The sequence below is a fragment of the Narcine bancroftii genome, chromosome 2 (genome assembly GCF_036971445.1).
Source record: "Narcine bancroftii isolate sNarBan1 chromosome 2, sNarBan1.hap1, whole genome shotgun sequence".
Taxonomy (NCBI): domain Eukaryota; kingdom Metazoa; phylum Chordata; class Chondrichthyes; order Torpediniformes; family Narcinidae; genus Narcine; species Narcine bancroftii.
The window spans coordinates 150,169,349-150,197,250 of record NC_091470.1 but is presented as its reverse complement, the minus strand read 5'-3'; the positions used below and the strand labels follow the sequence as shown (position 1 = coordinate 150,197,250).

The 27,902-nt window shown below is 40.4% G+C and overlaps 2 protein-coding genes across 9 annotated transcripts in view; one reads left to right on the top strand and one right to left on the bottom strand.

Annotated features, from left to right (window-relative positions):
• The window catches only part of LOC138754365 (streptomycin biosynthesis protein StrI-like), a 35,216-nt gene extending 23,419 nt beyond the window's left edge, over positions 1-11,797 (top strand). Inside the window, exons 9-10 of one of the 5 annotated variants that reach the window (XR_011351703.1) lie at positions 5,607-8,456; positions 10,966-11,797. Coding sequence is in view for 3 of the 5 variants with exons in the window: in XM_069918545.1 (XP_069774646.1) it covers positions 440-588 (149 nt within the window). In the remaining 2 variants the exon portion in view is untranslated. Of the gene's footprint in view, positions 1-439; positions 3,040-5,606 lie in introns of those variants that run through there. The other 4 variants (XR_011351702.1, XM_069918546.1, XM_069918547.1 and 1 more) reach the window with 4 other exon arrangements.
• The window catches only part of tp73 (tumor protein p73), a 124,616-nt gene continuing 102,619 nt past the window's right edge, over positions 5,906-27,902 (bottom strand). For 3 of the 4 annotated variants that reach the window (XM_069918543.1, XM_069918540.1, XM_069918544.1), the window contains 10 exons: positions 24,840-25,026; positions 22,759-22,874; positions 21,289-21,398; positions 20,140-20,282; positions 19,122-19,210; positions 16,437-16,561; positions 14,928-15,073; positions 11,269-11,425; positions 10,399-10,492; positions 5,906-9,429 (listed from right to left, as the gene is read on the bottom strand). In XM_069918543.1, the coding sequence (XP_069774644.1) occupies positions 9,127-9,429; positions 10,399-10,492; positions 11,269-11,425; positions 14,928-15,073; positions 16,437-16,561; positions 19,122-19,210; positions 20,140-20,282; positions 21,289-21,398; positions 22,759-22,874; positions 24,840-25,026 (1,470 nt within the window). In that variant the 3' untranslated portion in view covers positions 5,906-9,126. The remainder of the gene's footprint in view (positions 9,430-10,398; positions 10,493-11,268; positions 11,426-14,927; positions 15,074-16,436; positions 16,562-19,121; positions 19,211-20,139; positions 20,283-21,288; positions 21,399-22,758; positions 22,875-24,839; positions 25,027-27,902) is intronic. The other variant, XM_069918542.1, reaches the window with a different exon arrangement.

Here is a 27,902-nt window from a genome sequence, read left to right as displayed (position 1 = left end):
CTCAGTAACTCATTTTAGACTCCTGTCTACATTATGTCCATACCGTGATGAAGGGCTCAAGCCCGAAGTGTTGGTTATGTATCTTTACACTGTTTAACCTGCTGAATTTCTCCAGCATTGTGTTTTTACTTCAACCATAGTGTCTGCAGACTCTCGTGTTTTACTATTACTGTGTGCTCAAGTTGTTAAAGTTGGACTCAGATCAACAGCCTTCTAATTCCATGCCAGCAACTGATTTCGCGGTTGGTAGATGAACAAGCTTTGGGGTTCCAGGAAAGCTCTGGAATCATGTCCAGCAGGATTCTGTTGCCTCAGAGAGAATAGGAAGGAACAATAACAACTGTGGTGTGAACACTGAGTTTAATAATCGTGAGCTGTTTCTTACTTTAGAGGAAGTGCTTTGTTAGTTTTGAGTAATTTTCTGATCTTCCTCACTCAGGGAAAGAGCAGCCTTTTATCACAAAGGAGAACTTCCTGTGGACGATTCAGGTCGCTGCAGCTGCAGAGCAGTCTTGGAGGAATGGTTCAGCTGTGGATCTGCGGAATGAACCACTTGATGGCACTGTTATTAAAACTGAAGTGCCCTGATAGAGACATGTGGCAGGAAGTGAGGACCATGTTTTACAGCAAACTGCGACAGCAGCTTGTCAGGGTCCGGAGAGGCAGTCAAGTGAGCAGAGAGCTGTTCTGCATTCCACATGTATTCTCATGGACAGAAGACAGATACTTACAAAGGAAGAATTCTGTTCTAAGTAGGGTTAGAGTGGTAGCAAATATACTAGTCTGGCACAGGGCCGGGCTCGAGGGTGGGTGGGAAGAGTAAATTAATCCACTGTGTGATCCAGTTCTATGATTTCCTTTAAAGAGCCTAATATTGTGAGCAGATTCCAAGGAAGAAACACGGGCTCCTGCATACAAGAATATTTGTACGCATCTGGCATAGGAATTGGTTTAAAAACTTGTCTCTCCCTCTCTTCCTACTCCTCTAATTATATTCCACTTGTCCATTTCATGTGTGATCAGCAGTTGGCTGTAGCCTACAAAAGATGTTGAACTCTCAAATGACGAGGGTGAAATGTTCAGTTCAATGTGATGCAAGAGTCTTTCCTAATATTTTTCAGGAGTCTTGAAGGCTCAGGTTAAATGTTGATTTTTCTTTTGGACTACTCTGAGTTGAGATACTGGAAGACTATATTCATCCAATCCATGTTTTGTTGGCACCTGTATGTGAAACCAATGTGATTCAGATTGCACATGGATTTTTTTTTTTGCTGTCCTCTCTGAAATACTTTGGTTTGATTCTTTGTTATATTCATTTAATTTTATTGAATTGAGCTAGGTCTAAAGTGTGCGGTAGTTTCAAAGAAGTTATTTATTTAGAAATATGTGCTTTTATATTTGCAATAATTGGACAGTTTAGAATTGCTTATATACTTGGGAGATCCATTTTGATCGTGAAGCAACAATGTAGAGTGGGGTGATAGACAATTTGAATGTTGCCCCCCCTTGTAATAGAATAGTCCATTTTTATTTAAAAAATGTAAACATTTTGATGGATGTCATTATGTGCACTGCATTGTCACCTGTTTTGTGACAACCACATTTGTGTGAAATGCATAGTTTTACTGTTTTGTCAATGCATTAAGTATTAATTTCACTGATCATTTTAGATTGCCATTTGTGTAAGTCATTGGGCAGAGGAAAGAAGAGGGGTTGTCCCCTCTGTAACTCCCTGGTCCATGCTTCTACTTCTACCAAAGCTCTTCTTCTTAAGACTTGACTACGCAACCCTGGGAGATGTACCACTTTATCCTTCCGAAGATTCAGGGACCAAAACGGTCCTCTCTGAAATAGTGCATTGGTCATACTTCTTCCAGTTTGGTGTACTGCATTCAGTGTTCATTATGTGGTACATTCAAGAATCCATACTTGGATTAAGTGATTGCTTTGCAGAATACCTCCATTATGTCCCTGAGCTTCCCAACACCTGTCAATTCAATTTTCCATCCCACTCCTACATGATCAACTGTCTTTAGCTTCCTGCATTATTTCAGGGCAGAGTAACAGAAGTTGGAGGATCAGCACGTCTTCTATCTGATCAAGTCGCAGCCCTTGGGATTGAATACTAAAATTTAACTATTTTAGATAACCAACTTTCTTTTTCTCTCTCGACTTGTGCAGAGGAATATTTCAATTTGTTTTTATTCCTTTTTTTTCCCTGCTTGTTTTTCGATGTGGCTTTGATTGGTGAAAACTGTTCCCTCCAACTACGACTTGAAGCATGTTCCCTCTCAGTTCCAGCTTCTCATTTAAACACCAACTCTGTTTCTCATCCCTGCAGAAGGGTTTGACCCACTGAGTACCCCCAGAACTTTTAATGTAGTATTCTTGTTGGTGTCCCACAATTGCTTTTAAATGTGAAAGACATTTTAAACCCCCCTACAGCACTTCATAGTAAAAATCCACTGCCCTAATCTGGAGATCTTGGAACTTTTGAAATCACCCACTTTAGAGAACTGGAAAACTTGTGTCTAGTTGATACCAATATAAGCAATGAATTGGTTTTATGGATGAATGTGCAACTCCCTGATTTCTTTTTTAAATATCCCTGAAATGAAAATATGAATTTGCTTACTTTGAAATTGTCAAGTGATTAGAAATTCTGGAATAACAATCGACAATGTTGCAAAGTATAGGGTCTGTTTGGTTTATTGTGATACAAAACATCTTGAGACTTAATTTCAAGGGATACATTACAAATAATTAAAAAAAACTACACAATTACAACTGGTTTGGAGTATAATGTAACAATTAATACTGGCTTTTTAAAAAAAAGCATTAGTTGACATTGAAACTATTTTTAAAAATTCTTTGACATTTAAAGCAATAAAGTGCTTTAAATTGCTACTATTCAGAGGTGTGGGTTCACACAAGTGCCCACAATGTAATTGTACAGCATTTCCACCAGATTATGACTGAGAAAGAGCTCCTAGAATTGTGAGATCACAATATTAAAAAAATAAGTTCTGGGTACTGATTGCTGTGGGACTTTTGTGTGTGGTTTTTTTTTTAAATCCAGAAATAAAAGGGAATATTATCATTCCATTTCCACCTCCTCCCCCCACCCACCCTCACTTCCCATCCTGCTCCTCCCCCATTCTCTGCTGGGTAAAGTGTGGTATCATAACTTTTCTATTTCTGTGTGAGCTCAGACAATGCACAATGGAGAGGCTGGCTTCATAATAACAATGGTGTCAGTTGTTTAGTAATTGAGTTTAATGATGAGAAACACAGTGAGTCACCAGGTTCTGATCAGCGGGATGGTTGGGGGAATAGATGTTGTGTCTTTTCCTGTCTTTGGTGGATAGAGGATAATTGCTGGCATAAAAAAGAAACCTTGATCTTGGAATTTGGAATGAAAGAATCAAACCAACAAGGCAAATGCTGAATGAAAGCCTCCTCGATGGAGAATCTCAAATGCAGAGATGCAGTTTTGGAAGAAGGGGTGACCAAATTCAAACAAAGAATTTTGTCACAAAGGTTCATGAATCTTTGGAATTCTCAGCAAAAAGAATCAATAAATATCTTAATTGCTAAGATAGATGCTTGACTGTAGAGTCTGAATTGATGAAGAAATGGGGCTGAGATCAAGATTAGAGCTTCTGGATGTCAAATGGCAGAGCATTCTAACGGTACCATGTGGTCTAATTCTGTCTGGGGTTTTAACATGAACCATGCAATCCTCAAGATGAATTATAATCAGTTGAGGGGGGCCATTTGCCATTGGTGATGATAATTCAGTGAGAATTGCCTATCAGTGACCCGCTGCTGCAGACTGCATGTGTTTGGAAATCACCAAGAGCAGCAATGCCTTATTGGGGATACTGTTTGCAGTTGAAAGACTCATTGATCTCATAAGAATCTCTTGAACTAGTGGTATGGGTAAAAATGGGTCACAAGTAAAAAAAAAAAAAGACGTTCTCACCATTTTTAAAAATTCCTAACCCATCTCATGGGTGCAGAGTTTCCTTGTGGTGGGGTTTAGCAGATGCTTGCTGATGTTCCTCCCTGCAATGCTTAGTGTCTCAGATGGCTCGGGAGTGGAACTGAGACATTCATTTACAGAGTGCCACAATGCAATTCCACTATTATAAATGGCAATTAAAATTCCTTTTGTAAGGATTTCTTTTGACATGAGAACCTTGTCAGTTGCTTTGTGAAGCAGAGATGGGCTCCTTCAATTTTGCTTGTATTAACAGTGAATACTCTGCTCTTTGTAGTATATTGGGCACCATTTTAAGATGGAGTGCTTCATCAAGTATATTGAAATAATAATGTGGACATTTAACTGAGACGTTAACCATTTGAGTATCAAGGATGCTTAGACTCACCATGATATAAGGTTGCAAAGAGATCTTTTGACATATTGGCCTTTCATAAATCAAAGTATTGAGTACAGGAGTTGGGATGTTATGATAACGTTGGACAAGACATTTGGTGAAACCAAATTTGGAGTATTGTGTGGAGCTTTGGAAAGAAATCTAAAATAGAAAGGGATCATTGAAGATTTACTAGAATGTTGCTGGGACTTCAGGAATTGAGTTACAGGTAAAGGTTAAACAGGTTAGGACTTTATCCCCTGGTGCACAGAAGAATGAGGGGATAATTGATAGATATGATTTAATATTTAAAATTAGGAGTATTGACAGTAAATGGAGGTAGGCTTCTTCCACTGAGGGTAGGTGAGATACAAACCAGAGGCCATAGGTTAAGGGTGAAAGGGGAAAGGTTTAGAGTAGGGGTGGCCAACTTTTTAATTTAGACATTAAGCATGGTAACAGGCCATTTTGGCCCACAGGTCTGTCCTGCCCAATGAACCTACACCCCTAGTACGCACATGAGCTGAGATGGCTTGTTACCATGCTGTATGTCTAAATTAAAAGGTTGACCACCCCTGGTTTAGATGGAACATTAGGGGAAACCACACAGAGAGTGGTGGAGTGTGGAACAAGCTACCAGCTGAAGTGGTGAAGGCTGAGTCAATTTCAATTTGGACAGGTACATGAATTGGAGGGGTATGGAAGGTTATGGTCAAGGGGCAGGTCAGTGGGACTAGGGAAAATAATAGTTTGGCACGGACTATAAGGCCCAAAGGGCCTGTTTCTGTGCAGTATTGTTATATGGTTCTAACATAGCAGTCAATGCTGGTGCTGCCCACCATAACTAATTTGCAGGGTATTTAGGACAAGGAAATGGGATGTTAATCATCTTATGCTGCGTTGCAGTCTTAAAGAAAGTAGTCTGCATTATTAAAAGTTAAAGGTAAGAATTCATACACATTTTACAAAGAGCTTGCAAATGTCTATCCCAAGCTTGTTTATTGTTGAATGATGCATTGAAATGCATCCCTTCCCATTTTAAATCTTCTGACAGTTCCAGTCACTGTGCCTGCCGGGGCAATAGAGTTGCTTAAACCTCTAGAATTAATCTGGAACATCAGAGAATTAAAGATTAATTTTCTAGACACTATGATTAACCTCATAGTAGCCAGATCTTAAAAAAGTATTTACAAAAAAAAACCATGAACACTCTTTTTCTATCAACAGTGAAACTAGGAGGGAACTGTGGATGGCAAAGGAAGATGGTAATGCAACACCATTGGCCACAATCGGTCATTAATTGGGTACCTTACTGCTGGAGATGGCCCTATTTTTACTCTGAAGCTGGACGGCACCTGAATTTTTTTTAAAAGCTACTGCACTCTGCGCTTCACATCAGCATGTTTGCAACTTGCTAGACCAGCTTAATGGTCTAGCTATTGATGAATCCAGAAAAATTTATGAATAGAAAATGACTAATTTTTAACACAAAAAAAAAGAGCCATTCCCCCCACCCCCCCGCCACCACACACCTTAATTTTCACCCACGTCAATGAGATGGAGCACTGATCCATTTCAATCAGCTACGAAATGAAGACCAGAACCTTTTAATCAGGTTATTCTCTCCACCTCACTCCACAATGCTTTTCTTCCCATTTTAAAAATGGATTGTTCTGAAAATACACAGTATCTTGGTCCAACAATAGATGAAACAATAAAAATGACTAGTCTTTCCACAGTGTAACCCATTGAACACTCTCGGCACCTTCTGCTCATAGTTCCACCAGCCTGCATTTGCCCAGGTTTTCATTTGAGTGACATTGAAAAATGCTTCCAGGAGCTCAGTCTTTTCAAGAATGGGACAGAAGCAATAGCCACTGGCTCTAAATGCAACACTGCAGCACTAATGCTACAACCTCGACTGCACCTGCTACAAATGGCTTGAATTTTTCTTCCATTAGATCATGGGGGTAAAATTGCCTTGCCCTGCAAGGTGTGAACATCACAAAATACATCCAAAAGGTGTGTGTATTAAAAACTGATGGAATAACACACTTACAGTGAAAGTCTTGGTAAGATTTTGCTCAAGTTTGTAACTAAAGAATTGCAATTTAAAAAAAATTAACATACATTAAAATACCTGAAATGGATTAACCTGGGAAGGAAAGAGTAAGGGGATCAGTAATTGGTCAACAATGCACTGAATCTGTATTACAACACAAAATGCTGGTCATCTGGATGTATCTATGGAGAAAGAAGAATTACTGTTTCAAGCCATGGTGATCTGATGAAAGTTCATGGACCTGAAATATTAACTCTATTTCTCACCATAGATGCTTCCTGACCTGCTGAGTAGTTCCAGTATTTCTGCTTTCATTTCAGATTTCTAAAATCAGGTTTTTCTGCTTTCTTGTCAGTCTGCTTTAGAATGACAGTCCTCAGGCAAAAGACCTTCCAATGGCCACAACAACTTTATCATGACAAGTTAGTGTGCACTTGCCTGCAGACACATTTCCTCTTGACTGTTACACGAATAATCCTCCCCATCATCTGTCTGCCAGTTTACACCAGAGTTCTTAACTGGTGCTAGAGCTGCCTTTTTCTGGGTTCCCAGATGGGATGTTTGCAGATTATTCAAGATGAGGATTTTTTTTAATATAAGTTAGACAGCTAAGCATACAGTTACAAGTTGACTTGGGGATTGAAGGGCTGCTTTGGAGCATCAGAAAGTAAATGTGGCACTTATTTATGAATGCGATACCTAATATTCTAGTGAACAATGTAATATATCAAAGGTGAAGTTGAGTTAAAATGCTGGTGGTTTTGCTCTTTTTCTATTGGGTTAAATTTCTTGTTGCATCAATAAATTATTTTAAACTAAGTAGTTCTTATTGATTACACATTAAAAAGATTCCTTGCCTCTCCATTGTTAAAGGACAAGTATTATGTATAATGCAGCATCACAAGATATTTCAGTGTCGAGGAGAAAGATTAGTGCTTCAGAATAAGGCAGGGAAGAGTTTGAGGGGCAATTTTGGCTTGAGATGCATTGGTCTTAGAAGAGCTTCCCAAGTCTAGACTTACAATTCTTGAATGGCAAGCATTTTGAAATTGTGCTGAGGCAGAAAGCAACTTGTCATTTCCAGAGTACAGAGAAGAGGGGCGCTGAATGATCAGGCTCTAATATGGATTAGGGTGAAAATTTGATGGGGTGAAATAGGCAGGCTATTGAGGAGGCCTGGAGGAGTCAGATGTGAAGGTATGAAAGGCACAGGTGAAAATTTCAGCAACATATGTGCACATTGAGTTTTGGTGGGATGTGGCAACAGATAAAGGAGAGATTGGAGGATGGAAGGAATGTGTTTAATGGTTAGCTCATAATTCAGTGGAATACCTAACAGTAGAAATTCTTTTTGACAGGCAATTTTAAACTGTGCCAAGCTTTCTTTTCAACTAACTGCTGGATTGGGTCAAGAAAAATAACTTAGTAAATTCTGCCCCAAACACGTTCACATAAGTCCCTCTAATGACTCATTTTAAGATTATGTGGGTAAGAGGAGAAGTGATACTGTTTAATTCTTGCAAAGACTGCATGTAGGAGCTGGGAGACCAGAGAGCCACAATAAGGAGCTGGATTGTATTGAGATTAACACTTAATGATAATACGTTTATTTTTTGCAGATTAAATTATGTAGAAATGCAAACCAATTAGAAATAATGGGTGTACTTTTTGGCAAAAGGAAACCACAAATACTCATGAGAAATATTGAAATCTTTGGAACATTTTAAAGGATCCTATGTATTCCAGTTTCCATCTCTCTCTTAATACATTCTCAAGGACCTGCTGAATGTTTATGGTATTTTCATTTTCAAAAATACCTGTTAAAAGTTGCAGAGTGCTGTCATAATCTAGTGAGCTATCAAAATCCTCTCTCTGATGACAGAAAAGTGCTTGATCCTTCCTCACTTTGTCTGTCAACCTTAAGTGTATTTCTAGGAACATGACCACGTGTACTAAGATTAGCGCTCCTTGAGGACGGGGAGAATTGCACTGCAGCTGAAAGCCTTATTGTTCAAGTAAGTGCCATTATATTTCAATACACATATTGTTCACATCATCAAAAATCTCCTGTAATATCAAGACAACAAATTGTCAACAGTGGAATTCAACAAAGATAATAACTACACAGAAAGCAGGGAAGAGAGCCAGATGACTGTTCTCTTGAGTTGGTGCTGACAGGCCTGTTGAGTGTTCAGAAATATTTTTGGCAGTCCAGCAAAGTGAGTTGTGCACAGCAACAGATGGACAGAGCAGAAGGAGGAATGTGACAGATGCTGTGCTCTGTTTGAACACACAGTACCGCAGATCCGTATTCATGGATTGATGGAATGCAGTGCGTGGAGGTGGGTGAGGGAATGTTGTCTGAGTGGAAATGGTGATGCAGAGACAGAAGACAATGTGAAAGGAAGAAAAAAAACTCATTTAGCATTCAGGTTAACTCCAATAAGAATAACGGTGAGGTGACTCCACATCTGATGGATAAGCAAACCCCTCTGTTCTGCAAGTATTCAACCTGCCTGGATGTGGAGCAACTAGTGACAATGTTTATAGCACAACAGCAGGAATGGTCACTTGGAGCAGATGCTTCAGACTCCCTTAGCTTATTTTATAACAGTCAGTGCCTTTAGCAACATGAGATGCTGTGTGGCTTCCTTTTTTTAAATCTCTCTTTTCCCTTCCCTGTGTTTAATTCAGCTCATTTTCAGTAAATTCCTCTTTGATTGGTGGTTTTCGTGTTTTGCAGTCAGGTAGGTCGAAGCCAAAGTCTCCCCAGTCATCAGCCCGATTTGGAATGGTGATAGTGTGACGCACTCGGAAGTGGACTGCCTCCATCACCCGCTGGCGCTGAAGCTCTCCACTGATTGTGGCCGTGTTGTTGCCAGATCTGATTAGCTGTTGTGAGCTATAGTCATGCCCCTGTTTGAACTCCTGAAGCCCCCTCCAAATCAGAAGCCTGTACTGGTCTGGAATCTTTAATGCTCCAAGATCCTAATGAGGAAGAGAAGGACATGTTATAAGACTAGTAGTGGAGTGTATCAGGACATTTTGATTTATCGTCAGCTCGTAGCAGGGCTGGCACTTACTGCCCATGGTTTATTGACTTGACTGGGTGATGACGAACCTTTATGCAATAGTGCCAGAGCAAGCTGAAACAGAGACTCCTGCTGGAAAATGTGGGTGAGGATGGGATCCGATTGAGTGATATCATTGTGGTTGGGTAATCTGCCAACATTCACTGTCTAGATCTACACATGAAGCAACCAATCAGAGGTTGGATGTCACCCAGAGACATCCCAGTACCTGAATCCCGACATGCAATATCACTAGAGACAGACAGGCTTCCCCAATAGGACACAGATTCTCGCAGAAATTTAAAAAAAATTGACTTGGGGTCATTAATACAGTAGGCACTTGGATTATCTCCCAAATTACCAAATAGCCATTCAGCTCCAGAGAATACTATTAGAAATGGAGCAGAAAAGTAGAGAGAACAAAAAACAAAATTTAATGAAATTAAGGGACCACAGCTCCCTTGTATTTTGGTGGCAAATGTACTGTGCCCCTCATCTGTGAAAACCAAGGATGTGGTTACCACCCATTTTGGATTAGCTGATAGCTGCCAATTAGAGGTTGGGGTGGTCGGATAATTAACTTCAGGAATGGGGTTTCCCATTTCCTGATCACTATGCAATATTTCTCTGCTGGACTGTCTGCATTTGACAGTCAGCACAGATTGCATCACTTTTGAGTCGCTTGTGTTTGGAATTCTCGACACATACTTCATCAAGCAGGCGTGGATTGGATTAAAGACTCGGGCCTGGAGCCTTCTGGGGGGAAAAAAAAACTATATCCTACCAACACACGGTACCCTTTACATTGTAAAATGTATTACTTTCAAGGAAGGGCCACAGCTATCAATCTCTCCATTTATAACACACAAGTATTTGTAAAGAGTACCTCCATGGAAAGGTTCTGCAAGTGGTACATAGTCTGTAGCCCTTGTGAGGTGAAATATTCCAGACAGTTAGGGCAGCCCAGACCTGTTAAAAAACTGTTAAAAAAATTCAATAAATACAACAGTCATAAAATTGAAACCTGACCTCAGAGAAAGGCTGACTAGGAAACTGCAGGTTTATTGAGTTGAGTGGGCTGACCAGAAACAATACAAGTTGATTGACCAGAGAATAACAAGGGTTTATTGAAAATAATAGATGAATGATTACAACTAAGTGGGTTGGGCACCAACCCAACCAATAGCTGCATTAGTTATTCGTACTGATCCAACCTTCCTTTTTGAGTCACATTTCCACAGCTGCCAGTCACCTTCTCGGGCCTCTTCTAATGTGATTTCATCCACCTTTGATCTTCAACAGTGAATGTTGGCGGGCTTTACTTTTACGGACATCACAGCCAAAACTGAATGTGTCCTCATTCACCACCTGCATCGTGCTCCATTTCCAGCAAGAGTTAATGATTAACAAGCAGGAGGGAGGTATCTAGTAACCCTCTCTCTTTGCTAAACAGGGAAAGGCGGCTGGCCTGTCTACACTACCACCGCTGCTGTGCTGGCTGGAATTGGCTGACAGTGGATCAAATATGGCTCCAAAGGTCTTGCTAGTCGAGTTACTCATTGGGTCAAAAGGCTGAGTGACAGAAAGCTACATCTGCTTTTCCAAGCCAAAATGAAAAATCTATAATTACATCGCTGAGAAAGCCCAGGTGACCAAAGACTACATTATTATTAAATGAGAGCCACTCAACAAAGAAATAAACACATAAAATTGGTTTATCATGATGGATGGTGCTGTAACAGAAGTGATAGCTTACCTGACTAGAGCAGGGTCTGCATTATAGGGTGGGGGAGGGGTGCAGTGCGAAGCAATCCCCATGCCGGCTGATTGGGAGGAATTTCCTCCATTCACGTTGCCATTGGCTGGTAAATGGTGTTGGTGGTGGTGATGGTGGTTATTCATTATAGTTGGGGCTAAAAGAGAAAGCAAAGGTTTGAAGACAATGTCCAAAATCATCATTTCTATTGTCTTTGGTAGCTGATCGCATTGGTCAAAGTTGTTCATGTCGCATATGTGAAAGGGCCTTCAAATCAATCTACTGTTCCTTCTGAACACTTGTATGGGAAATTGATGTTTGGTAATTTGTCTAAGAGACACTGCTCATTTCCATGTTATGCAATTGAAAATGTTGTCATTATGCAATCATAAAACACTTCTTTCTCTGACTGTAAGAAGCACTTCAGGGAATTTCTGCTGATGTCGAATCTATCTGGCTTACGCAGATGAAAGCAAATTACATGTAATATTGCACTGTTTTTATAACATGACAATAAAGTAATCTTGAATCTTGAAACATGAGAATAACTATTTTGTCATCTGAATCACTCTTAATTTTACTAGTTTTAAAGTTTACTAATTTTAAATTTATATTTAAATTTGTAAGATATACTTGTATGTCTGACAACATTCTTTCAGTATCAGCACTTGTGCAGCGCTTCAAATGGATCCATGCTGTCCAAGGATTGACACCCCCAAAGCAACTGTGTCCATTGCACAGTGTTAAGTTCTAACCTTGGGCTCCAACCACTATGCAACTGAATACCTCAACCCTGCACTTTTGTCCCTAAATCATCCCAATCCTTTGATGCTCCCCAATCTATGAATGTTAGCTCCATCTGCTTGATCCCAGCACCATCCACCTTCCTCCAGGCCAAAACATTTGACCATAACCCCTGCTCCAGTCTGTTCTGATCCAACTGTTCACTCTGCTAACTCTGGTCATCTGATTGCTACCCTATCTCAATGGTTTTAAATTTAAATTTAGACATGCAGGATGGTCATAGGTCCTTTTGGCCCATAAGCCGTGCCTCCCAATAACACCCAATTGTCTATACCCTGGTACATTTTTGAAGGGTGGGAGGAAACTGGAGCACCCCGAGAAAACTCACGCAGACACAGGGAGAATATACAAACTTACAGACAGTGCCAGATTCGAACCCTAATCACTGGAGCTATAACAGTGTTGTGCTAACCACTATTCTAACTTTGTAGCCCCTTTCTTGGTTGATGGCATGCTTACTTCTAAAGGTGAAGTACAATTTTGGGTCCATACCAACATACACTTACAAAATAAAGTTTTGGGGGCATTCTGTAACCAAGGAACAACATCTTATAAAATCATCATGTGTAAGATGAAGATTGGTGATCTCACAATGCTAGGTCCTAAATGTATAGAGTGAAAAGGCCAATTTTTGAAAGGACTCATGAAATAATTTTCTTGTACAGTTTAATATAAAGCTACATCCTTTGATTTTTGTTTTGTTGTTCCATTTAAGCCTCAAATATTCCAACCTCTCCAAACCCCTGTAACAGGGTTAGAAATTCAGATTGGAGCTGAAAAGAATGCTGGCTCTATTTGAGACAGTGACTGAGGATGGGGATGAGATTGTGACAAGGGTGCAGAGTTTGTGCTGGAGGATAAGGGTTTCCAGTCCTTCACCAGATGAAACTACCCTACAAGGGTGGATTTTACTGTCAAGAGAGATGATGGGATGGATAAAGGCAAGAACTTCTTCATGGTACAAGATGTAGGGGTAAAGCTGGCTGCCATAGGTAAGATGTTAATGATAGATCGTCTGGGTTTTCAGAGGAGTGCGCAAAACAGTGTATTGTTGGGTTATGGCTCTGATTGGATGGATGAGTCATTTCAAAAGCAGTCTTTTTCTCCCCCATCTCCTCCAAATTGGTCAGTGGAATAAATGTGGTATGTACCCCAACAGTAGCAGTGCTGCATCCCACCTTTCACCTGAGCAGAACTGAGGCCAAGACCAGAATGTGGTCATGAGGTTTGGGAGGTGGAGGCTCATTAGTATAAGGTGTGAAGAAGGTGGTACTCATAGGATCATTTAATTTGATAGTCTGGATGAAGGTTATATAGTCCGACCATAGAGGACACAGAAAATAACTTTGGGGACTGTGTGTGGGAGGGATTCAAACATGGTTACCAAAATAAACAGCCATGACATACACAGGAATGGAGACCAATGAATACCATTAGATAGGGTATGGTTTCTAAGGCAAGAGGGGTAAAGGGTAAGTATTTTAAAGGAGTGATTTGATTACTTTTTTTGAAGGGGAATGTTAACACCTATTGAAGATGTGGAATCCTTTCCAATTTCAACTGACACAAGGGACAAGAATAGAGCAAGAAAAGAGCTTGCTGCAGAAGAGGGGTAAAATATTCTCGACAGGATAATTGTACACGTGTCTGCACGCACTCATGCCCCAATGTGTGCTCAACTAGTTCCTTCGTATGCGCGCTCAGCTTAGAGGAACACGGTGGATGATGTGTGATGTGGTGGCAAATCCAGTGATAAATTGCGAAACCAATCACATACCAAATATGCTTTAATTTGACACAAAGGACTGAATATGGAGACTTGAGCCAATGGAATGTGCTGGATGAGATGATATAAAGTTGGTGAGCAGGTTGAAGAATTTAAAAATACTGCTTTGAATGGAAGGGTGCAGACTTGACAGCCAATTCAGTGCAATTATCAGACTTAGAGGGACCTTTTTATCCAGATGCCAATGCACCCATAAACTGAGGTAAAAGGGAATAAGGGTGTATGGGAATGGAGTAAAATACGGAATAGGACCAAAATAATCTCATCCACAATTAAGACAAAGCAACACCTTAACAGTATGGAAATCACAGCTGTAATCCACAGGACCATAAGAGTGGCAGAGAGGATCACTGGAGTCCCTCTCACCCCATTGACGTGATCTACTGGGATCATTGTCTGAAGAGAGGGCGCAAAACTGTTGAGGACCTCTTCCAACCTGTACACAACATCTTTCAGCTGCTCCTATCAGGAAAAAAATATAGGAGTGTCAGAGCCAGCACCACCAGGCTGAGGAACAACTTCTTCACATGGGCAGTGCGAATGCTGAACAACCAAAGGAACTGCTCAGACTAGCCATCTGAGACTCTCATATTCATGAAACATCATTTATTTATTTATTTGTATGGATGAAATACTTGTCCTCCATATGTATTGTTTGTATGTGTGTTGGGTCTGGCTGTGTTACTGCGCCGAGGACTGGAGAACACTGTTTCATCAGATTGTACAATCAGATGAGAATAAACTTGACTTAACTTCCCACACTCCTAAATATTTAGTCTGAGTTTCTTTCTCTCATTCTCTTTAAACCTTGGCTATGTGACTTTGTTGTCACATTAAATGACTCAAAATGTAACAAACACAGATAACACAGACAACATTATAAATGAAAATCGATAAAGTGCAGATGAGCAGGGTTGATGAGTTAAATCTGGGCAAAAGAATGTTGGTGGGTTACGCCAGGTCAGTTTGAAGAGTGACGAGATGGCAGATGACAAGTACGTGTTCCCAAGAAAGGCTGATCCCTGAAGTTGCACATATTGCAGAGAGTACACTGTTCATGCTTACTTACCAATGTGTCCATGGGTAGCTGAGGTGCTTGGGCTGTGCTGGGAAGGCTGTCCCACCAGCTGATTGACAGAGGGCAGTTTGTTCATCATATTGGGTACCTTGTTTGTGGGAGATAACAATGTGCTATAGGAAGATGAAGCCTGCTGTCTATTCAAGACAAAAATAAAAATTATTTAGAATGGTTTGCAGTAATAGGGGGAAAAAAATAACTTCATACCCTATACAAACTTGGAAATCTCTGACTTTTAAATTTAGACATACAGCACGGCAACAGGCCCTTTTGGTCCATGACCCTGTGTTGCCCAATTGACCTAAGCCCCAGTACATTTTTGAATGGTGGGAGGAAATTGGAGTACCCAGAGGAAATCCATGCAGTCATAGGGAGAACATATCAACTCGTCACTGTGCCTGATTCGAACCCTGGACCCAATTGCTGGCATTGTCACAGCGATGCGCTAACCATATGCTAACCCCTTTGTTCTATGTACACTCAGTAAGCTTCTTCAGAGTATAGAGATGGGGAAGATCCCAGGTTCAATTTTCATGTAATATCAAACTAGAGAAAAAAATATATAGAGTTATCAGTCTAGAACAGCCATTCTCAACAGGAACTGTATGACCCCTGTAGGGGAGACAGCACATTTAAGGGGGGGGGGAGCACGGACTGAAATCAGAAAATATTTATGTTTTTCATGTAGTTGGTAGGAGAGAAGTATGGATGAAACCAACTAAATGAATGCTTCACAGGAAAGGGGGGGGGGGTCCATAAACTTTGAGCAGAGTTCTAAGGGGGGGTCACAGCTGAAAAAAGGTTGAGAATGGCAGGTTTAGAAGATGATTCCCAATGCTTGTCATTATGTTATTCCACTTTGGCTGGGTGCATGGCAACGAAACATACTCGTTCTCAGCCTTGATTGCTTTTCATCACTCAGACTGGGTTTGGACATATTACAGTTACTGACATGAGTGTGGGTGGTGATCTAGTGAGTAATTTTACCTAGTTTGTTTTTGGTTCTGTGTGAGAAAAGATTGACAAATGGTAGTGTCTCACAACACAAATGGATTCTGTGGGTTGAACAAAGTTTGCAAGGAGTATGTCTCATTCAGAAGGATTTTCTTCACCACATCAGGGTGTGGAGCTACGAGTGAGATTTGGAACTGAAAATAAGGAAGGGAGGAACATTTTAGAAAGGACAACCGGTGTTGTCTGTGTAAAGTTTGCATATTACCCCTGACACTGCATTGGTTTCCTCCAAGTGCCCCAGTTTCCTCCCACATTCCAAATATTAATGGGTTGGAAGGTTAATCGTCAATTGTAAATTGCTCCTGGTGTGTCAGTGAGAGCTAGCAGCTGGAGTATTGATGGGAAAAATAAGATAGGCTTGGTGTAAAGTCAATAGACTGGTGCCTGACCTTAATGCAGGGTGAATGGCCTGTCTCTGTGCTGCATGGTTCTATAACTCCCATGGCACAAACAGAAGCAAATAATCTTGACAGCATGGGTACTAACTGGCGCTGCAGCAGTTGTTGTTGCTGCTGTCGATAGGAGTCAACAAGCTGCTGTGGTACCAATTCCATCAGCTCCAGGCTCTCCTTGATCTTCATGAGGATTTCAAAATTCTCTCGACCCCGTACCTGTGAGGAAAGATCGAGACCGTTCACACATTTTACCACTGTGATTCCAAGACGTTGATATCGCTTTTTGCTTGCTTTCTTCAGATTAGCCACACAGCATTCAGAAGTTAATCCCTGTCCTCATCCAAGCATAGTTTTCAATAGGAAACCATTGGATTGGAAGACAGGATCCTTGGCTGATGCTTTCCCTTGATAGCCAGAAAGTAATATAACAGCCGTCCTAACTGCATCAAGCAGATAGTCATTTTATCAGCAGAATTCAGTTACCACGAGGGAATTAAATAAAATTGGACATAATTCCTACTACGGAAGGAAAGTCAGAAAGTGGTTAGCAGCCTTCAAAATGATACTTTGAATCATTTACTGATTGAAAAAAAACACATAAAAAATGAATTTTATCCTGGGACTAAATTGTCATATTTATAATGCCACTGAGTCACAGAACAGAAAATCTACAAGGGACACCACATGCATGTCTTTCCCCCAAGGTGACACACAGGTGACTTGCTGAATCCTTTTCCATGACTATGATACATCTGTTATTCTCTAGTAATAACCTTGGCCTCATTACACGAAACATCTTGATACTGGTGTACTAATTGGCACTTAATCTCAATATGTAAAGCCTTGAGGACAGCAGGTCTGGGGACCAGAAATGTCAAACTGTTGCAAAAGGCATGCTCTTCTGAGAATGGAAACAAGGTGTGTTCTGGGGGTAAAGAATGAATCCATTCTATTCCTGAGCTGAAAAGTGCATGATGTTGTCAGTGGGAAATGGAAAATGTTCCTTTGTTCAAGACATAAGCCCCTGAAAAAAGATAGAGGATCATGATGTGGAATTAAATCAACACATCGCCTCTGATAGTTGGCATACAACTTTATTTTGCTTTCTAATTATGATTGCAAAATTTGTGATGGGGAGACAAATTTTAGCTGGATGGAATCATTATCAAATGCGTTCTGACTTGAGAAAATACTTTGTACAATACATCATTGGAGAAAACATATTTTCATTTTTTCCAAATCTGAACTGGAAGCCTTGGAATCCTTGGAATGAAAGAAAGAGTGATCTGTATCTTGGGAACAAATTCTCTGAAGACAATTGAATAAGCTATCCTTGGCAGAAAATACCGGAAGTCAGGCTCTGAGGATTTATTTAGATCATCAAGAATTCGAAGATCTCATATGCATGGTCAAAACCATTGAACTCATCTTCAAATGTACATCTCAACCACGCCTTTACAGCACCAGCGATCGGGACTGGGGTTTGAATCCCACCTCGTCTGTAAGGAGCTTATACGTTCTCTGAGTGGGTTTTCCCTGGGGGCTCCGGTTTCCTCCCACTGTTCCGACGGATAAGGTTAATGGGGTGTAAATTGGTTCGTGGACTGAAAGAGCCCGTTACTGTGTCTAAATTTAAATAATTAAAAACTGCACCACCAGCCCCAGCAAATTCTCAACGTGGTCCATACTGCAAACAGTATCTGGCAATTAAGACATATCTAACTTTTGTAGGTCCTCCTTACTGTCGTACACTTCTGTAAGCACTTCGGAGCTTGCATTCACTGTCAGCCACAGTACCTTAATGTGATCTGTCTGCATCTAATCAGAGGGCAAGGAGGTAATAAGTCCCTGATGGCCAATCTACTGCAGTGTAACCAGATGAACACTTTGATCATTGATCTTTCTTTTCATTGTAATCCCAAGACTGTATGCAATTCCTGCCTGTTTGCAGAACTACTGTATTAGGTATTTTGTGACAAATAAATTTTAACATTATAAAGATGAAAAGTGCACAGAATGGTATGGTTGGTTCATTGGTAATCTTATTTGTAAGTTTGCAGGCAACATCAGGAAGCACAAATGGATCCAGCTCTAAAGTAGTGGAGAATCCTTTAAGACACTCATCCACCATCTGATGGATGGTTCAGCTTGGACAAACACGAGCCAGTCAATGACTGGATGCACTCATGCTACAGCAATGCAAGTTCAGCCAACTGTAAATCGCTGCCCTCATGGCTTTGTTTGCTATCTGAATTGGGAATTCCCTTTCAGACGTGTTGCATGGCAGAATTGGTTTGTGGTGTTTGTAAAGCAGCATGTGTTCACACAATGGGTCCCAGCACAAGTATATTGGGATATTTTATGCCACAGTTTTGTCCAGATGAAACTATCGTTAATTGATGGAAAATATGAATTGTAAAAGAATCACAATATCTTGGCAGAGCTGGTGAGGTGCAATGGGATGGGATATTGGCATCAAATAATTAGCATCAAATAGGACACTTTTGTGAATGGTAAGAACAGTACAAGACTGAGTGGCAACTATCTTTTTTCTTGCTTATGCATCAAGAAATGAGCACCTTCATGATGCAGCTGGAGCCATATTTCATCCCACAAATTTAAATCCTTCTTAGGAAATCCTGCCTTTCAGCACGGCAGCCATTAGAAATAACATTGATGTGATCATAAGGGAAGCAAAGAAAATCAAGAGTATGCATAAGCGGAAGCGACATCTGATTCAGTAATTAGATGGCTAAAGGAATGGTTCAATATTCACCGGTACGTAAAAGAACTCCTCATCCCCATGTCTCCTTCTTTTAATGCCTGCATTGGGTCCCTGTGCAGCTTGTGGTGTCTGTTTGAAGGCTGAAACACAGCAAAGAAGGGCATTCTGTCAATTTTTATAATTGCAACCCTTTTAAAATCTTGTACATTTGCACCGAGCCAAATTGTCCAACACTCGGGATTTACTTGGTTTATATTTGAATTTTATTTAAGTGATTAAAATATTGTAAAGATCAAGTAATATCTGCTTCAGTCCAAGAACATCACATTGCCATAAATTCCCACCTCTGCTGAGTTGCTGACCTCATGCATCCCCCAGTACACAGAAGCTTTGGCTCCAAACCAAAAAAAAGAGAAAAAGAAACACCTGTTCTGGCTAGAGAACCAAGATACCAAAGAGAGAGCATGGGTTTCCTCCAGGTGCTCCAGTTTCCCACCATTCAAAACATACCGGGAGTTGTAGGTCTCTGGGTGTAATTGGGTAGCATGGGATCGTGAGCCAAGAGGGCCTGTTACTGTGCTGTGAGGTGCAATGAAATTGATACTACTTTAAATAAGAGCCATCTCAGATGTCCATTCTACATCTTGTATAATGACAACCTCAAAGCTGTGGAAGCTCTCCCTACCTCTGCAGTCAACCTCAACTCTGAGGGGCTGTCTAGAAAGATTGATGTCACTTATTTTGACCTCTCATCCAGGATTTCTCAACTTTTGATCTGTAAACCATTGGCGGTATGTGGGTTTGTTACTGAAGGTCTGTGGTGTAGATAAATGTCACTGATACAATAAACAAATTAAATGTAAAACAAGATGTAAACTTGACAACAAAAATTCTCAAAAAAAAGTTCCTGCCACAAAACAAAGTTTCTGTCAGCGGGGATCAATCTGATCAAACAGCCAATGTAATTTAATTGATCATGATCCCCAGTCTGCACAACAATCGCCCACCTATTCCTATCTACCCAACTCATTCCCAAGCAGCTCATCTGTGCTTAGACGAGCAGACTTACTGCGTTTGTTACCATTTCCATTTTTTGCGGCACTCTCGTTGATGGCTTGCTGCTCACGGTAATGATCCTCATCTGCCTTCCGATCTCTTCCTGGGCAGGCACAAATTCGACCCTCAAATGACCGACGTCCAAGAACCTGACCACTGAAGGAGATAATGGAGGTCCCTTTAAGTGAATGTGATCTGCATGAATGTCAGCATTATCATCAACATCTAAAGTCTTTACTATAGAAACATTTCCCAATGTAATCCACAAAGGAGCAATGGTACTGTATTTCTGTGGAGGGATCAGGAGTGGGGATTAAAAGCCTTGTTGAAGAGGGGAGTGACAATGGGGGAAAGTGAAAGAAATGGATCAGAGGTCAATCCATAGGACCATGAGAGTGACAGAGTCTCCTTCCACCACCCCCCCACCCAACATTAGCATGATCTACTGGAATCGTCTGAATCATTGAGGTTTCCTATCACTCTTCATACAGCATCTTTCAGCTGCTCCTCTTGGGAAAGAGATACAGCCCTATCAGAGCTAGCACCTTGGGTTCTTCCCTTGGCCATTGAGAATGACCAAAGGAAGTGCTCAAGAATTCACGAAGCCACATTTATTTGTAGAGATGAATACTTGTCCTGCATATGTATTGTTCGTCTGGGTGTGTGTCTGCATGTTTTGCACCGAGGACTGGAGAACGTTGTTTCATCGGGTTGTACTTGTGCAATCGGATGATAATAAACTTGAGACTTGCCTTGGCTTGATAAGGATGGGGGAAGGTGAATCAAGGATAGGATCTGAACAGAAGAACTGGTAGACTTGGGAGGGGCACTATCTGGAGACAATAATAAACACATCATTAAGGGATTTGTAGATAAGTTTAATAGCCAGGATAGGAATGACCTTTGATGGACTGAGTCAAGCAGAAGAACCTGGAATAACCTTGAAATCTGGCAGCAGCGATCATCAAGGATCTGCACCACCCAGCGCATGGTCTGTTCCCGCTGCTGCCGTCAGCAAAGAGGTATCGGTGCCACAAGACTCGGACCACCAGGTTCAAGAAAAGCTGCTCCCCCTCCACCATTATAATGATCATTATCCAGTCCGTATTTATATCTGAATAGTAATGGGTAACAGCAGATTAACGAATAGAAACCAACTCACTCTCTTGTTTCTAAGGTAATGATGATAAGGATGGGTCTTCGATTCATCCCTCCAACACAGCTACTGTTACACATGAAGTTGTAGAGAATTGTAGTGAACTCCGTTCCAACCTGTTCAAACCGGTCACACATCAATCAATCAATCACCCATGCAAATCAATAATTAGCATCACAGTTTAGCGCAACGCTGTTACTGCACCATTGGCCTGGTTTAAATTTCACTGGCATTCTGGACTATTTACCCTATCACCAGAGCTTTTGTTTTTATTTAGCCCAAAATAATATTATAGATTTTTTAAAATAGATTTACAAAATCTACTGATACACTTGGAGGTGATATCCTTATTCTGAAACCAGTAACATAAAGGATTTAATTTGACATATGTATATTATTTTTAATTTAAATAACAGAATAAAGCTGGTAAATCATCTATGAATGAAACTCCTGCTTTTTCCTTATTTTTCACGTTTCTCTAAAGTCTTGTTAATTATGGTTAGTTTTCAGCAATAAGTGTTGAACTACTGACACTAGGTGTCAGTATAATCTTAGGAGTCCACCACTTGCAGAAAGATTTTTACATAAAATGTGGTCTCTTGAACAGATATTTCTGCAATTCCATGTCTAATCCTGTATCATAACTGACGTTGTCCAACTTCAAATAGAATGTTTACTCAAAGTCATAACTACTTTAGCATGTTTGGCATGACATCAGAAACCCTGGCAAATGTCTACAGATGTGTAGTGGAAGGTGTGCTGAATGGCTGCATCAAGGTCTGGAATGGGGACATCAATATCCCTGAGCGAAAAGCCCTGCAAAAGATAGTGGACACAGCCCAGGACATCACGGGTAAAACCTTCCCCACCACTGAGAACAGGTAATAGCAGCAGCAATCAGCAAGGATCTGCACCACCCAGCGCATGGTCTGTTCTCGCTGCTGCCATCAGCAAAGAGGTATCGGTGCCACGAGACTCGCACCACCAGGTTCAAGAAAAGCTGCTCCCCCTCCACCATAAGAATCCTCAAACAAAAAACTCAATCAGGGACTCATTTAAGGACTCTTAATTTGGCATTTTATTGATATTTTTCTCTGTATTGCACTCTCAGTTTGTTTACATTTCTTTATTTGTTTACATGTGTACGTTGAGTCAATTTTGTTTGCACTGCCTGTAAGTATCACCCGCAGGAAAAAAAATATCAGGGTTGTCTGTGATGTGACGATAAATCTGAATCTAGCTGTCCATCTTTGTCATCTGAATAATTTATTCATTCAAAATATTAAAAATCGCCCATGGTTCATGGATCCATAATATTTGTGAATACCCTACAATATGCACATGATTCGATTCATTTCTTGGTGACATCAGTCAAAAAAATCTTTCTGTCTCATGTTATAAATGGAAGATTTCATCAAATGCTTCTTGTTTGCAGATAAGTTCAAGAATGAAAGACATATAAGGATTGCAACATACCTGTGGAGGCTCAAATGGCACCATTACACTCTGGCGTCCAGTGACAGCATCATCAACATACTGAGCAAGGTTGTTTCCCTCGACCCTGATCAGGTGACTGGCAGGAGCGGACTGGCCTGGAAGGATGGCAATGACACGCAAACTATAAAATGAGACCATGAAAGAGCTGACTAATGATGGTCCAGTGAGCATTCAGTTGGAAAGAGGAAGCCAGCAACCACATGATTATCTATTGTAGATGATGAAGAATAATTTACTTCATTCTAATTATAATAAAATATGAATAATAGTTTGGTACTTATTGAGCTATGATGAACTAATTCCTTTGATCGATAATAAGTGAGGCACTGGCTGTTGATGAAAGGTTTGCATTTTTTTTCCATTCTCCTGACATTCTATCTTTCTTTGGAGTGAAATAAGGAGGTATGCAGATGTTGTGATTTCAGTTAAAAAAAAAACCCACAGCAAATGCAGGAGGAGCTCCACTGGTCTTGCAGCATCCATAGGAGGTTAAGATATATGATCGTCATTTCAGGCTTCATTGTATGAAGAAGGGCTCAGACCTGAAACATTGGTAATAAATCTTTACTTCCTATGGATGCCATGAGACTGGCTGAGTTCCTCCAGTATTTTCTGTGTGTTTTTACTTTATTCTATCTTTCTTTTGGTTAAAATTTCAATGTGCATTCCCTGGATGGAAATTGGTGGTATGTTGCCAACAGACAGACCTGTGTGTGACCCTATCCCCACATCAGGTGCCAATGGACTACACTCCCAAAATGTGGCCCTGGCTGATTTTTCTTCTCTTTTAATCCAAGGACAGAAAGATCCATTGTCATGGTCCAGTTTGGGGAATTAATCTACAATCCTTCTTGTTTCTCTTGTACTGACTGTATCCAACTGGGGCAATCCCAGGAAGTTTGTTATCAAAACAAGTCATGGTGGGATGATCCATGTTCACCAGTGCTTGCATCATTTCAATACATGTAGAGAGTTGAATGCGCAAAAGGATTAGATCTTCAATATCTGATGATTCATTGCAGTGGAAGGCTAACAATTAGAAGCCATTCCTACAACAACACTGCTCAGCAATGTTAGTACGCAAATGAGCTGTGTTGTGGTGGCTTATAAAGCTCAGAAAAACCTTCCTGGCAGAAATAATACAGATGGCAATCGTAACAAAGCCTTTATCTACAGGTATATTCAATTTTGGCAGGTAGAGCTGGTTGAAACTTTCTTTCGAGCGTAGTTACGTTGCCACTTTTCAAACCTGTTAGTTTTGTACTGCACAATACTTGATTGGATCATCTGGCAACTTGCATTTGAAGATACATCTGCAAAGCTTCTGGTTATAGTGGTCCGTAGATGTTCTTGATGGTGGGAAGGGTTTTACCTGTGATGTCCTGGGATATGTCCACTACTTTTTGCAGGGCTTTACACTCAGGGGCATTGGTATCTCCATACCAGACCGTGATGCAACCCGGTCACACATCTATATAAATTTTCCATGGTTTCCAATATCATACCAAATAACTGCATTGTAAAGCCTTGGCAAGTGTTTCATGTCCACTTATGGTGTTAAAGCAATTAAACTACAATTTTGTCTCCTTTCCTGTAACCCTTCCAGCCTACGTCACCTATTTTGATCTTTCTCCTTTCTGGTTCTATGCACCTTCTGCTCAAACATTTCACCCATTGGATCCTCTTCCCAACTTGTTCCATCTGCTCTTCGTGTCCCCCTAATAATTCTCACTTAGCATAGACAACAGAGGCCACTGTTAAACAAGAAAATCTACAGACAAAAGGCTCAGGCCCGAAACATTGGTTAGACTTTACTTTCTATGGATGCTGTGTGACCTGCTGAGTTTCTCCAGCATGTTTTTGTATTGCATATGTCAGTGTTTCAGTACAGAATAAATAAATAGAAAGAGTTATTTCTGATTGATATTATTGAGGTAGAAAGAAAAGTTCTATCTGCCACCCCTCACAATTATCCAGCAGACCCAAATCTCATGCACCAAGGGGCTGGAGTTAGCACATGGAGATAGAAATTACACTGCATTTCAGGAAGAATCACTCACCATCATTGAAGTCTCTGCCAAGTTCATGATTGGGGCAGCGTTTCACCACTTCAGTGACATGTTCAGCTTTTTTGTAAACTGGCATTGCACGCACCACACTGCCTGGAGGTGGTGGAGAAGTCAATTTCACTTGGATTGGACATGTCTTTGCAATCTGACAGTAAAGTTTCTTCAGCAGTGGAGAATACTATAAAATAAAATAACACAGAGAAAAGCAGTCATTAAAATATACACAATTATTTTTATTATGTCACTTCCATAGCAATTCAAGATGAAATACAGTCACCAGCTGTAGAGCAGTTAAATAGGTGAGAATGACTTATTCACAATGAGCAATTTTAATTCAATGCATATTTTGGAATTATCCATAGGGTCCTTAATGTATGAATTAAATAGGTACATTTACTGAAAATAGAGAAACAGTGACCATGTAGATCAGCCAGCTTATTAACACAGCTGGAGCTATCCTTGGTAAATACATATATGTTTATGGCACATGACTATTTTTCAAAGGTTCCTTTTATTGTCACATAATAATACATAAAAATGTAATATACATGATATACTTTAAATTTTGTCTGCTGTAAGGCAAACAAAGAGTCGCCAGGAGCATTGCCTGATGGCCCACCTTCTATTCTTTATATTTTTCCTTCTATCGCTTTATATTTGCTGTGATCTGTTGCCTACATGAGAGTCTGAAGCCTCGCAACATAACCTTAATTCTTTGTGCTAGTTACCAGTGAACTTTTTCTTCAGCTTCTCCTGGTCCCATTCTTTTCCAGTATCAACACAAGGATACAATCCAATTTGATGACTAGCTGGTAATGTAGCTTCTCTTTCTGCCTTGCTGTTTCTTGTATCTGTGCTGATCATGTGTCACATTTGTCTGAGTTTAGTAAGAAAGTCAGAATTCTGCACTGCTTTGTTCACCAGCACAGTCTCACTGCGGAGTTGAGAATGTGGACTCAAGCTTTCAAGTTGGCTGAGAGCAATGTCCCAGAAGACCTAATATACAATACAAGACAGAAGTAAAACTCGTGATGCAAATAATTTTAGTCAGGGTTCCAAATCCATTTTACTGAAACTATCCACTAAGTTAAGCATGTTTGATCATGTCAAAGATGGTGAAAAGGAACTGGTCCTTTGAAATCCAAGCAGGGTGCTTCACTTTCAAATTTTCTGACCATGTTTTATTTTCACAGTCTGCTGCATGGAAGTTTCTACACGATCACTGGCATGTTTTGACACGTCAAGTAGAACCACTAATTTACCTGGAGCATATGATTTCCTGACGCCTTCTGATATTTATACAGACATATGGATTAATATAGTTAAATGACAGTACTTAAAAGGCAATAAATTGTGACTGACTTTCCATCAGACTGCCATTTTGAGACTTGAATATGTAAGCTTCTCTTATCAGTTTCGGATTTCAGATTTATTGTCAGAGTACATGCATGACATCATCTACAATCCCGAGATTCCTGTGGGTGGCAGAATTACCACTTAGTAGTGCCAAGAAATTGCACACAAATAAAGAAATGTAAACAAACTGACTGTGCATTACAGAGAGAAAAAGAACGAAGTGCAAAAGTAAGAGTCCTTAAATGAGTCCCTGATTGAGTTCATTGTTGAGGAGTCTGATGGTGTGGAGGGGTAGCAGCTGTTCCTGAATCTGTCGGTGCAAGTCTTGTGTCACCAATATCTCTTTCCTGATGGTAGCAGTGAGAATAGAGTATGTTCTGGATGGTGTGGATATTTGGTGATTGCTGCTACTCTCTGACAGCAGTGTTCCCCGTAGATGTTCTTGATGTTGGGAAGGGTTTTACCTGTGATATGTCCTGGGATATGTCCACTACCTTTTGCAGGGCTTTACACTCAGGGGCATTGGTATCTCCAAACCAGACCGTGGTGCAACCGGTCAGCACATTTTCCACCACACATCTATATAAATTTTCCAGTGTTTCCAATATCATACCAAACCTCTGCAAACTCCTGAGGAAGTAGAGGTGCTGATGTGCTTTCTTTAAGATGCTATTAGTGTGCTGGGTCCAGGAAATATCTTATGAGATAGTGACTTCCAAGAACTGAAATTTATTCCCCCTCTCCACCTCTGATCCTCCAATGATCACTGGATCAGAAACTTCTGATTTTCCCTTACTTCAGTCATCAGCTCTTTGGTTCAAGCTAATGCTAAGGTCCAAAGACACATGATTTCAATGAAAACATAAGTATGGAGGGCTAGAATTAGCCTTCAGACCATGGGCTGAAGATATGTTCAGAAATGTTCCAAATCCACACCACTGCCCTGTGGAAAGCACATATCATCAAGATCAAGCAAAGGCAGGGCAGGCATGGCAACCCATGTAAGTTGAGAGGTCACCTTGACAAAATGTTTTAAAGCATGGCAAAATCTATTTCAGAGACCTCAGCTCATTGTCCCTTCAGCATTCACAAGCATCACAAGAACTTAGGAGCAGGAATAGGTCCCCAGGACTCTCAGTATGACCATGGTTGAACTATGTTGGCCTCAACTCTCTTTTGAGTCAATTCTTCAATCTTTTAAATATTTATCTATCTCCACCTTAAATACATCAAATTATGCAGCATCCATCATTCCATGGAGCAAAGAAATCCAGAGACTCACTATCATCTGAGACAAGAAATTTCTATACACCTCGGTTCTAAATGACTGGCCCATTATTTTGTCCCTACATTCCTTTGTTTGTGATTCTCGCACTAGAGGAAGTATCTCAACATCTATCTTGTCAATGATTACTCCTCATTCTTTATTATGTTTGCATCTATTAATTCTTTCACCACAATATTGTAAATGTTCATTAGTAGAAGGTAACTCACTGCAGAAAGGAAAGAGAAATTGGACAAAGTTTCATTATCATACAGCATGGAAGTAGGCCCTCTGGTTCACCTTATCTGAGCTGACCAGCATTTTATAAAATGCTATACTCTACCTGCTTCATTCTCCATACTTTACCAACAGTTCCCTTTGATTCTAGCACTATCACTGCAGTCACCTAGGTATTGAGGACAATTCACTGTGGC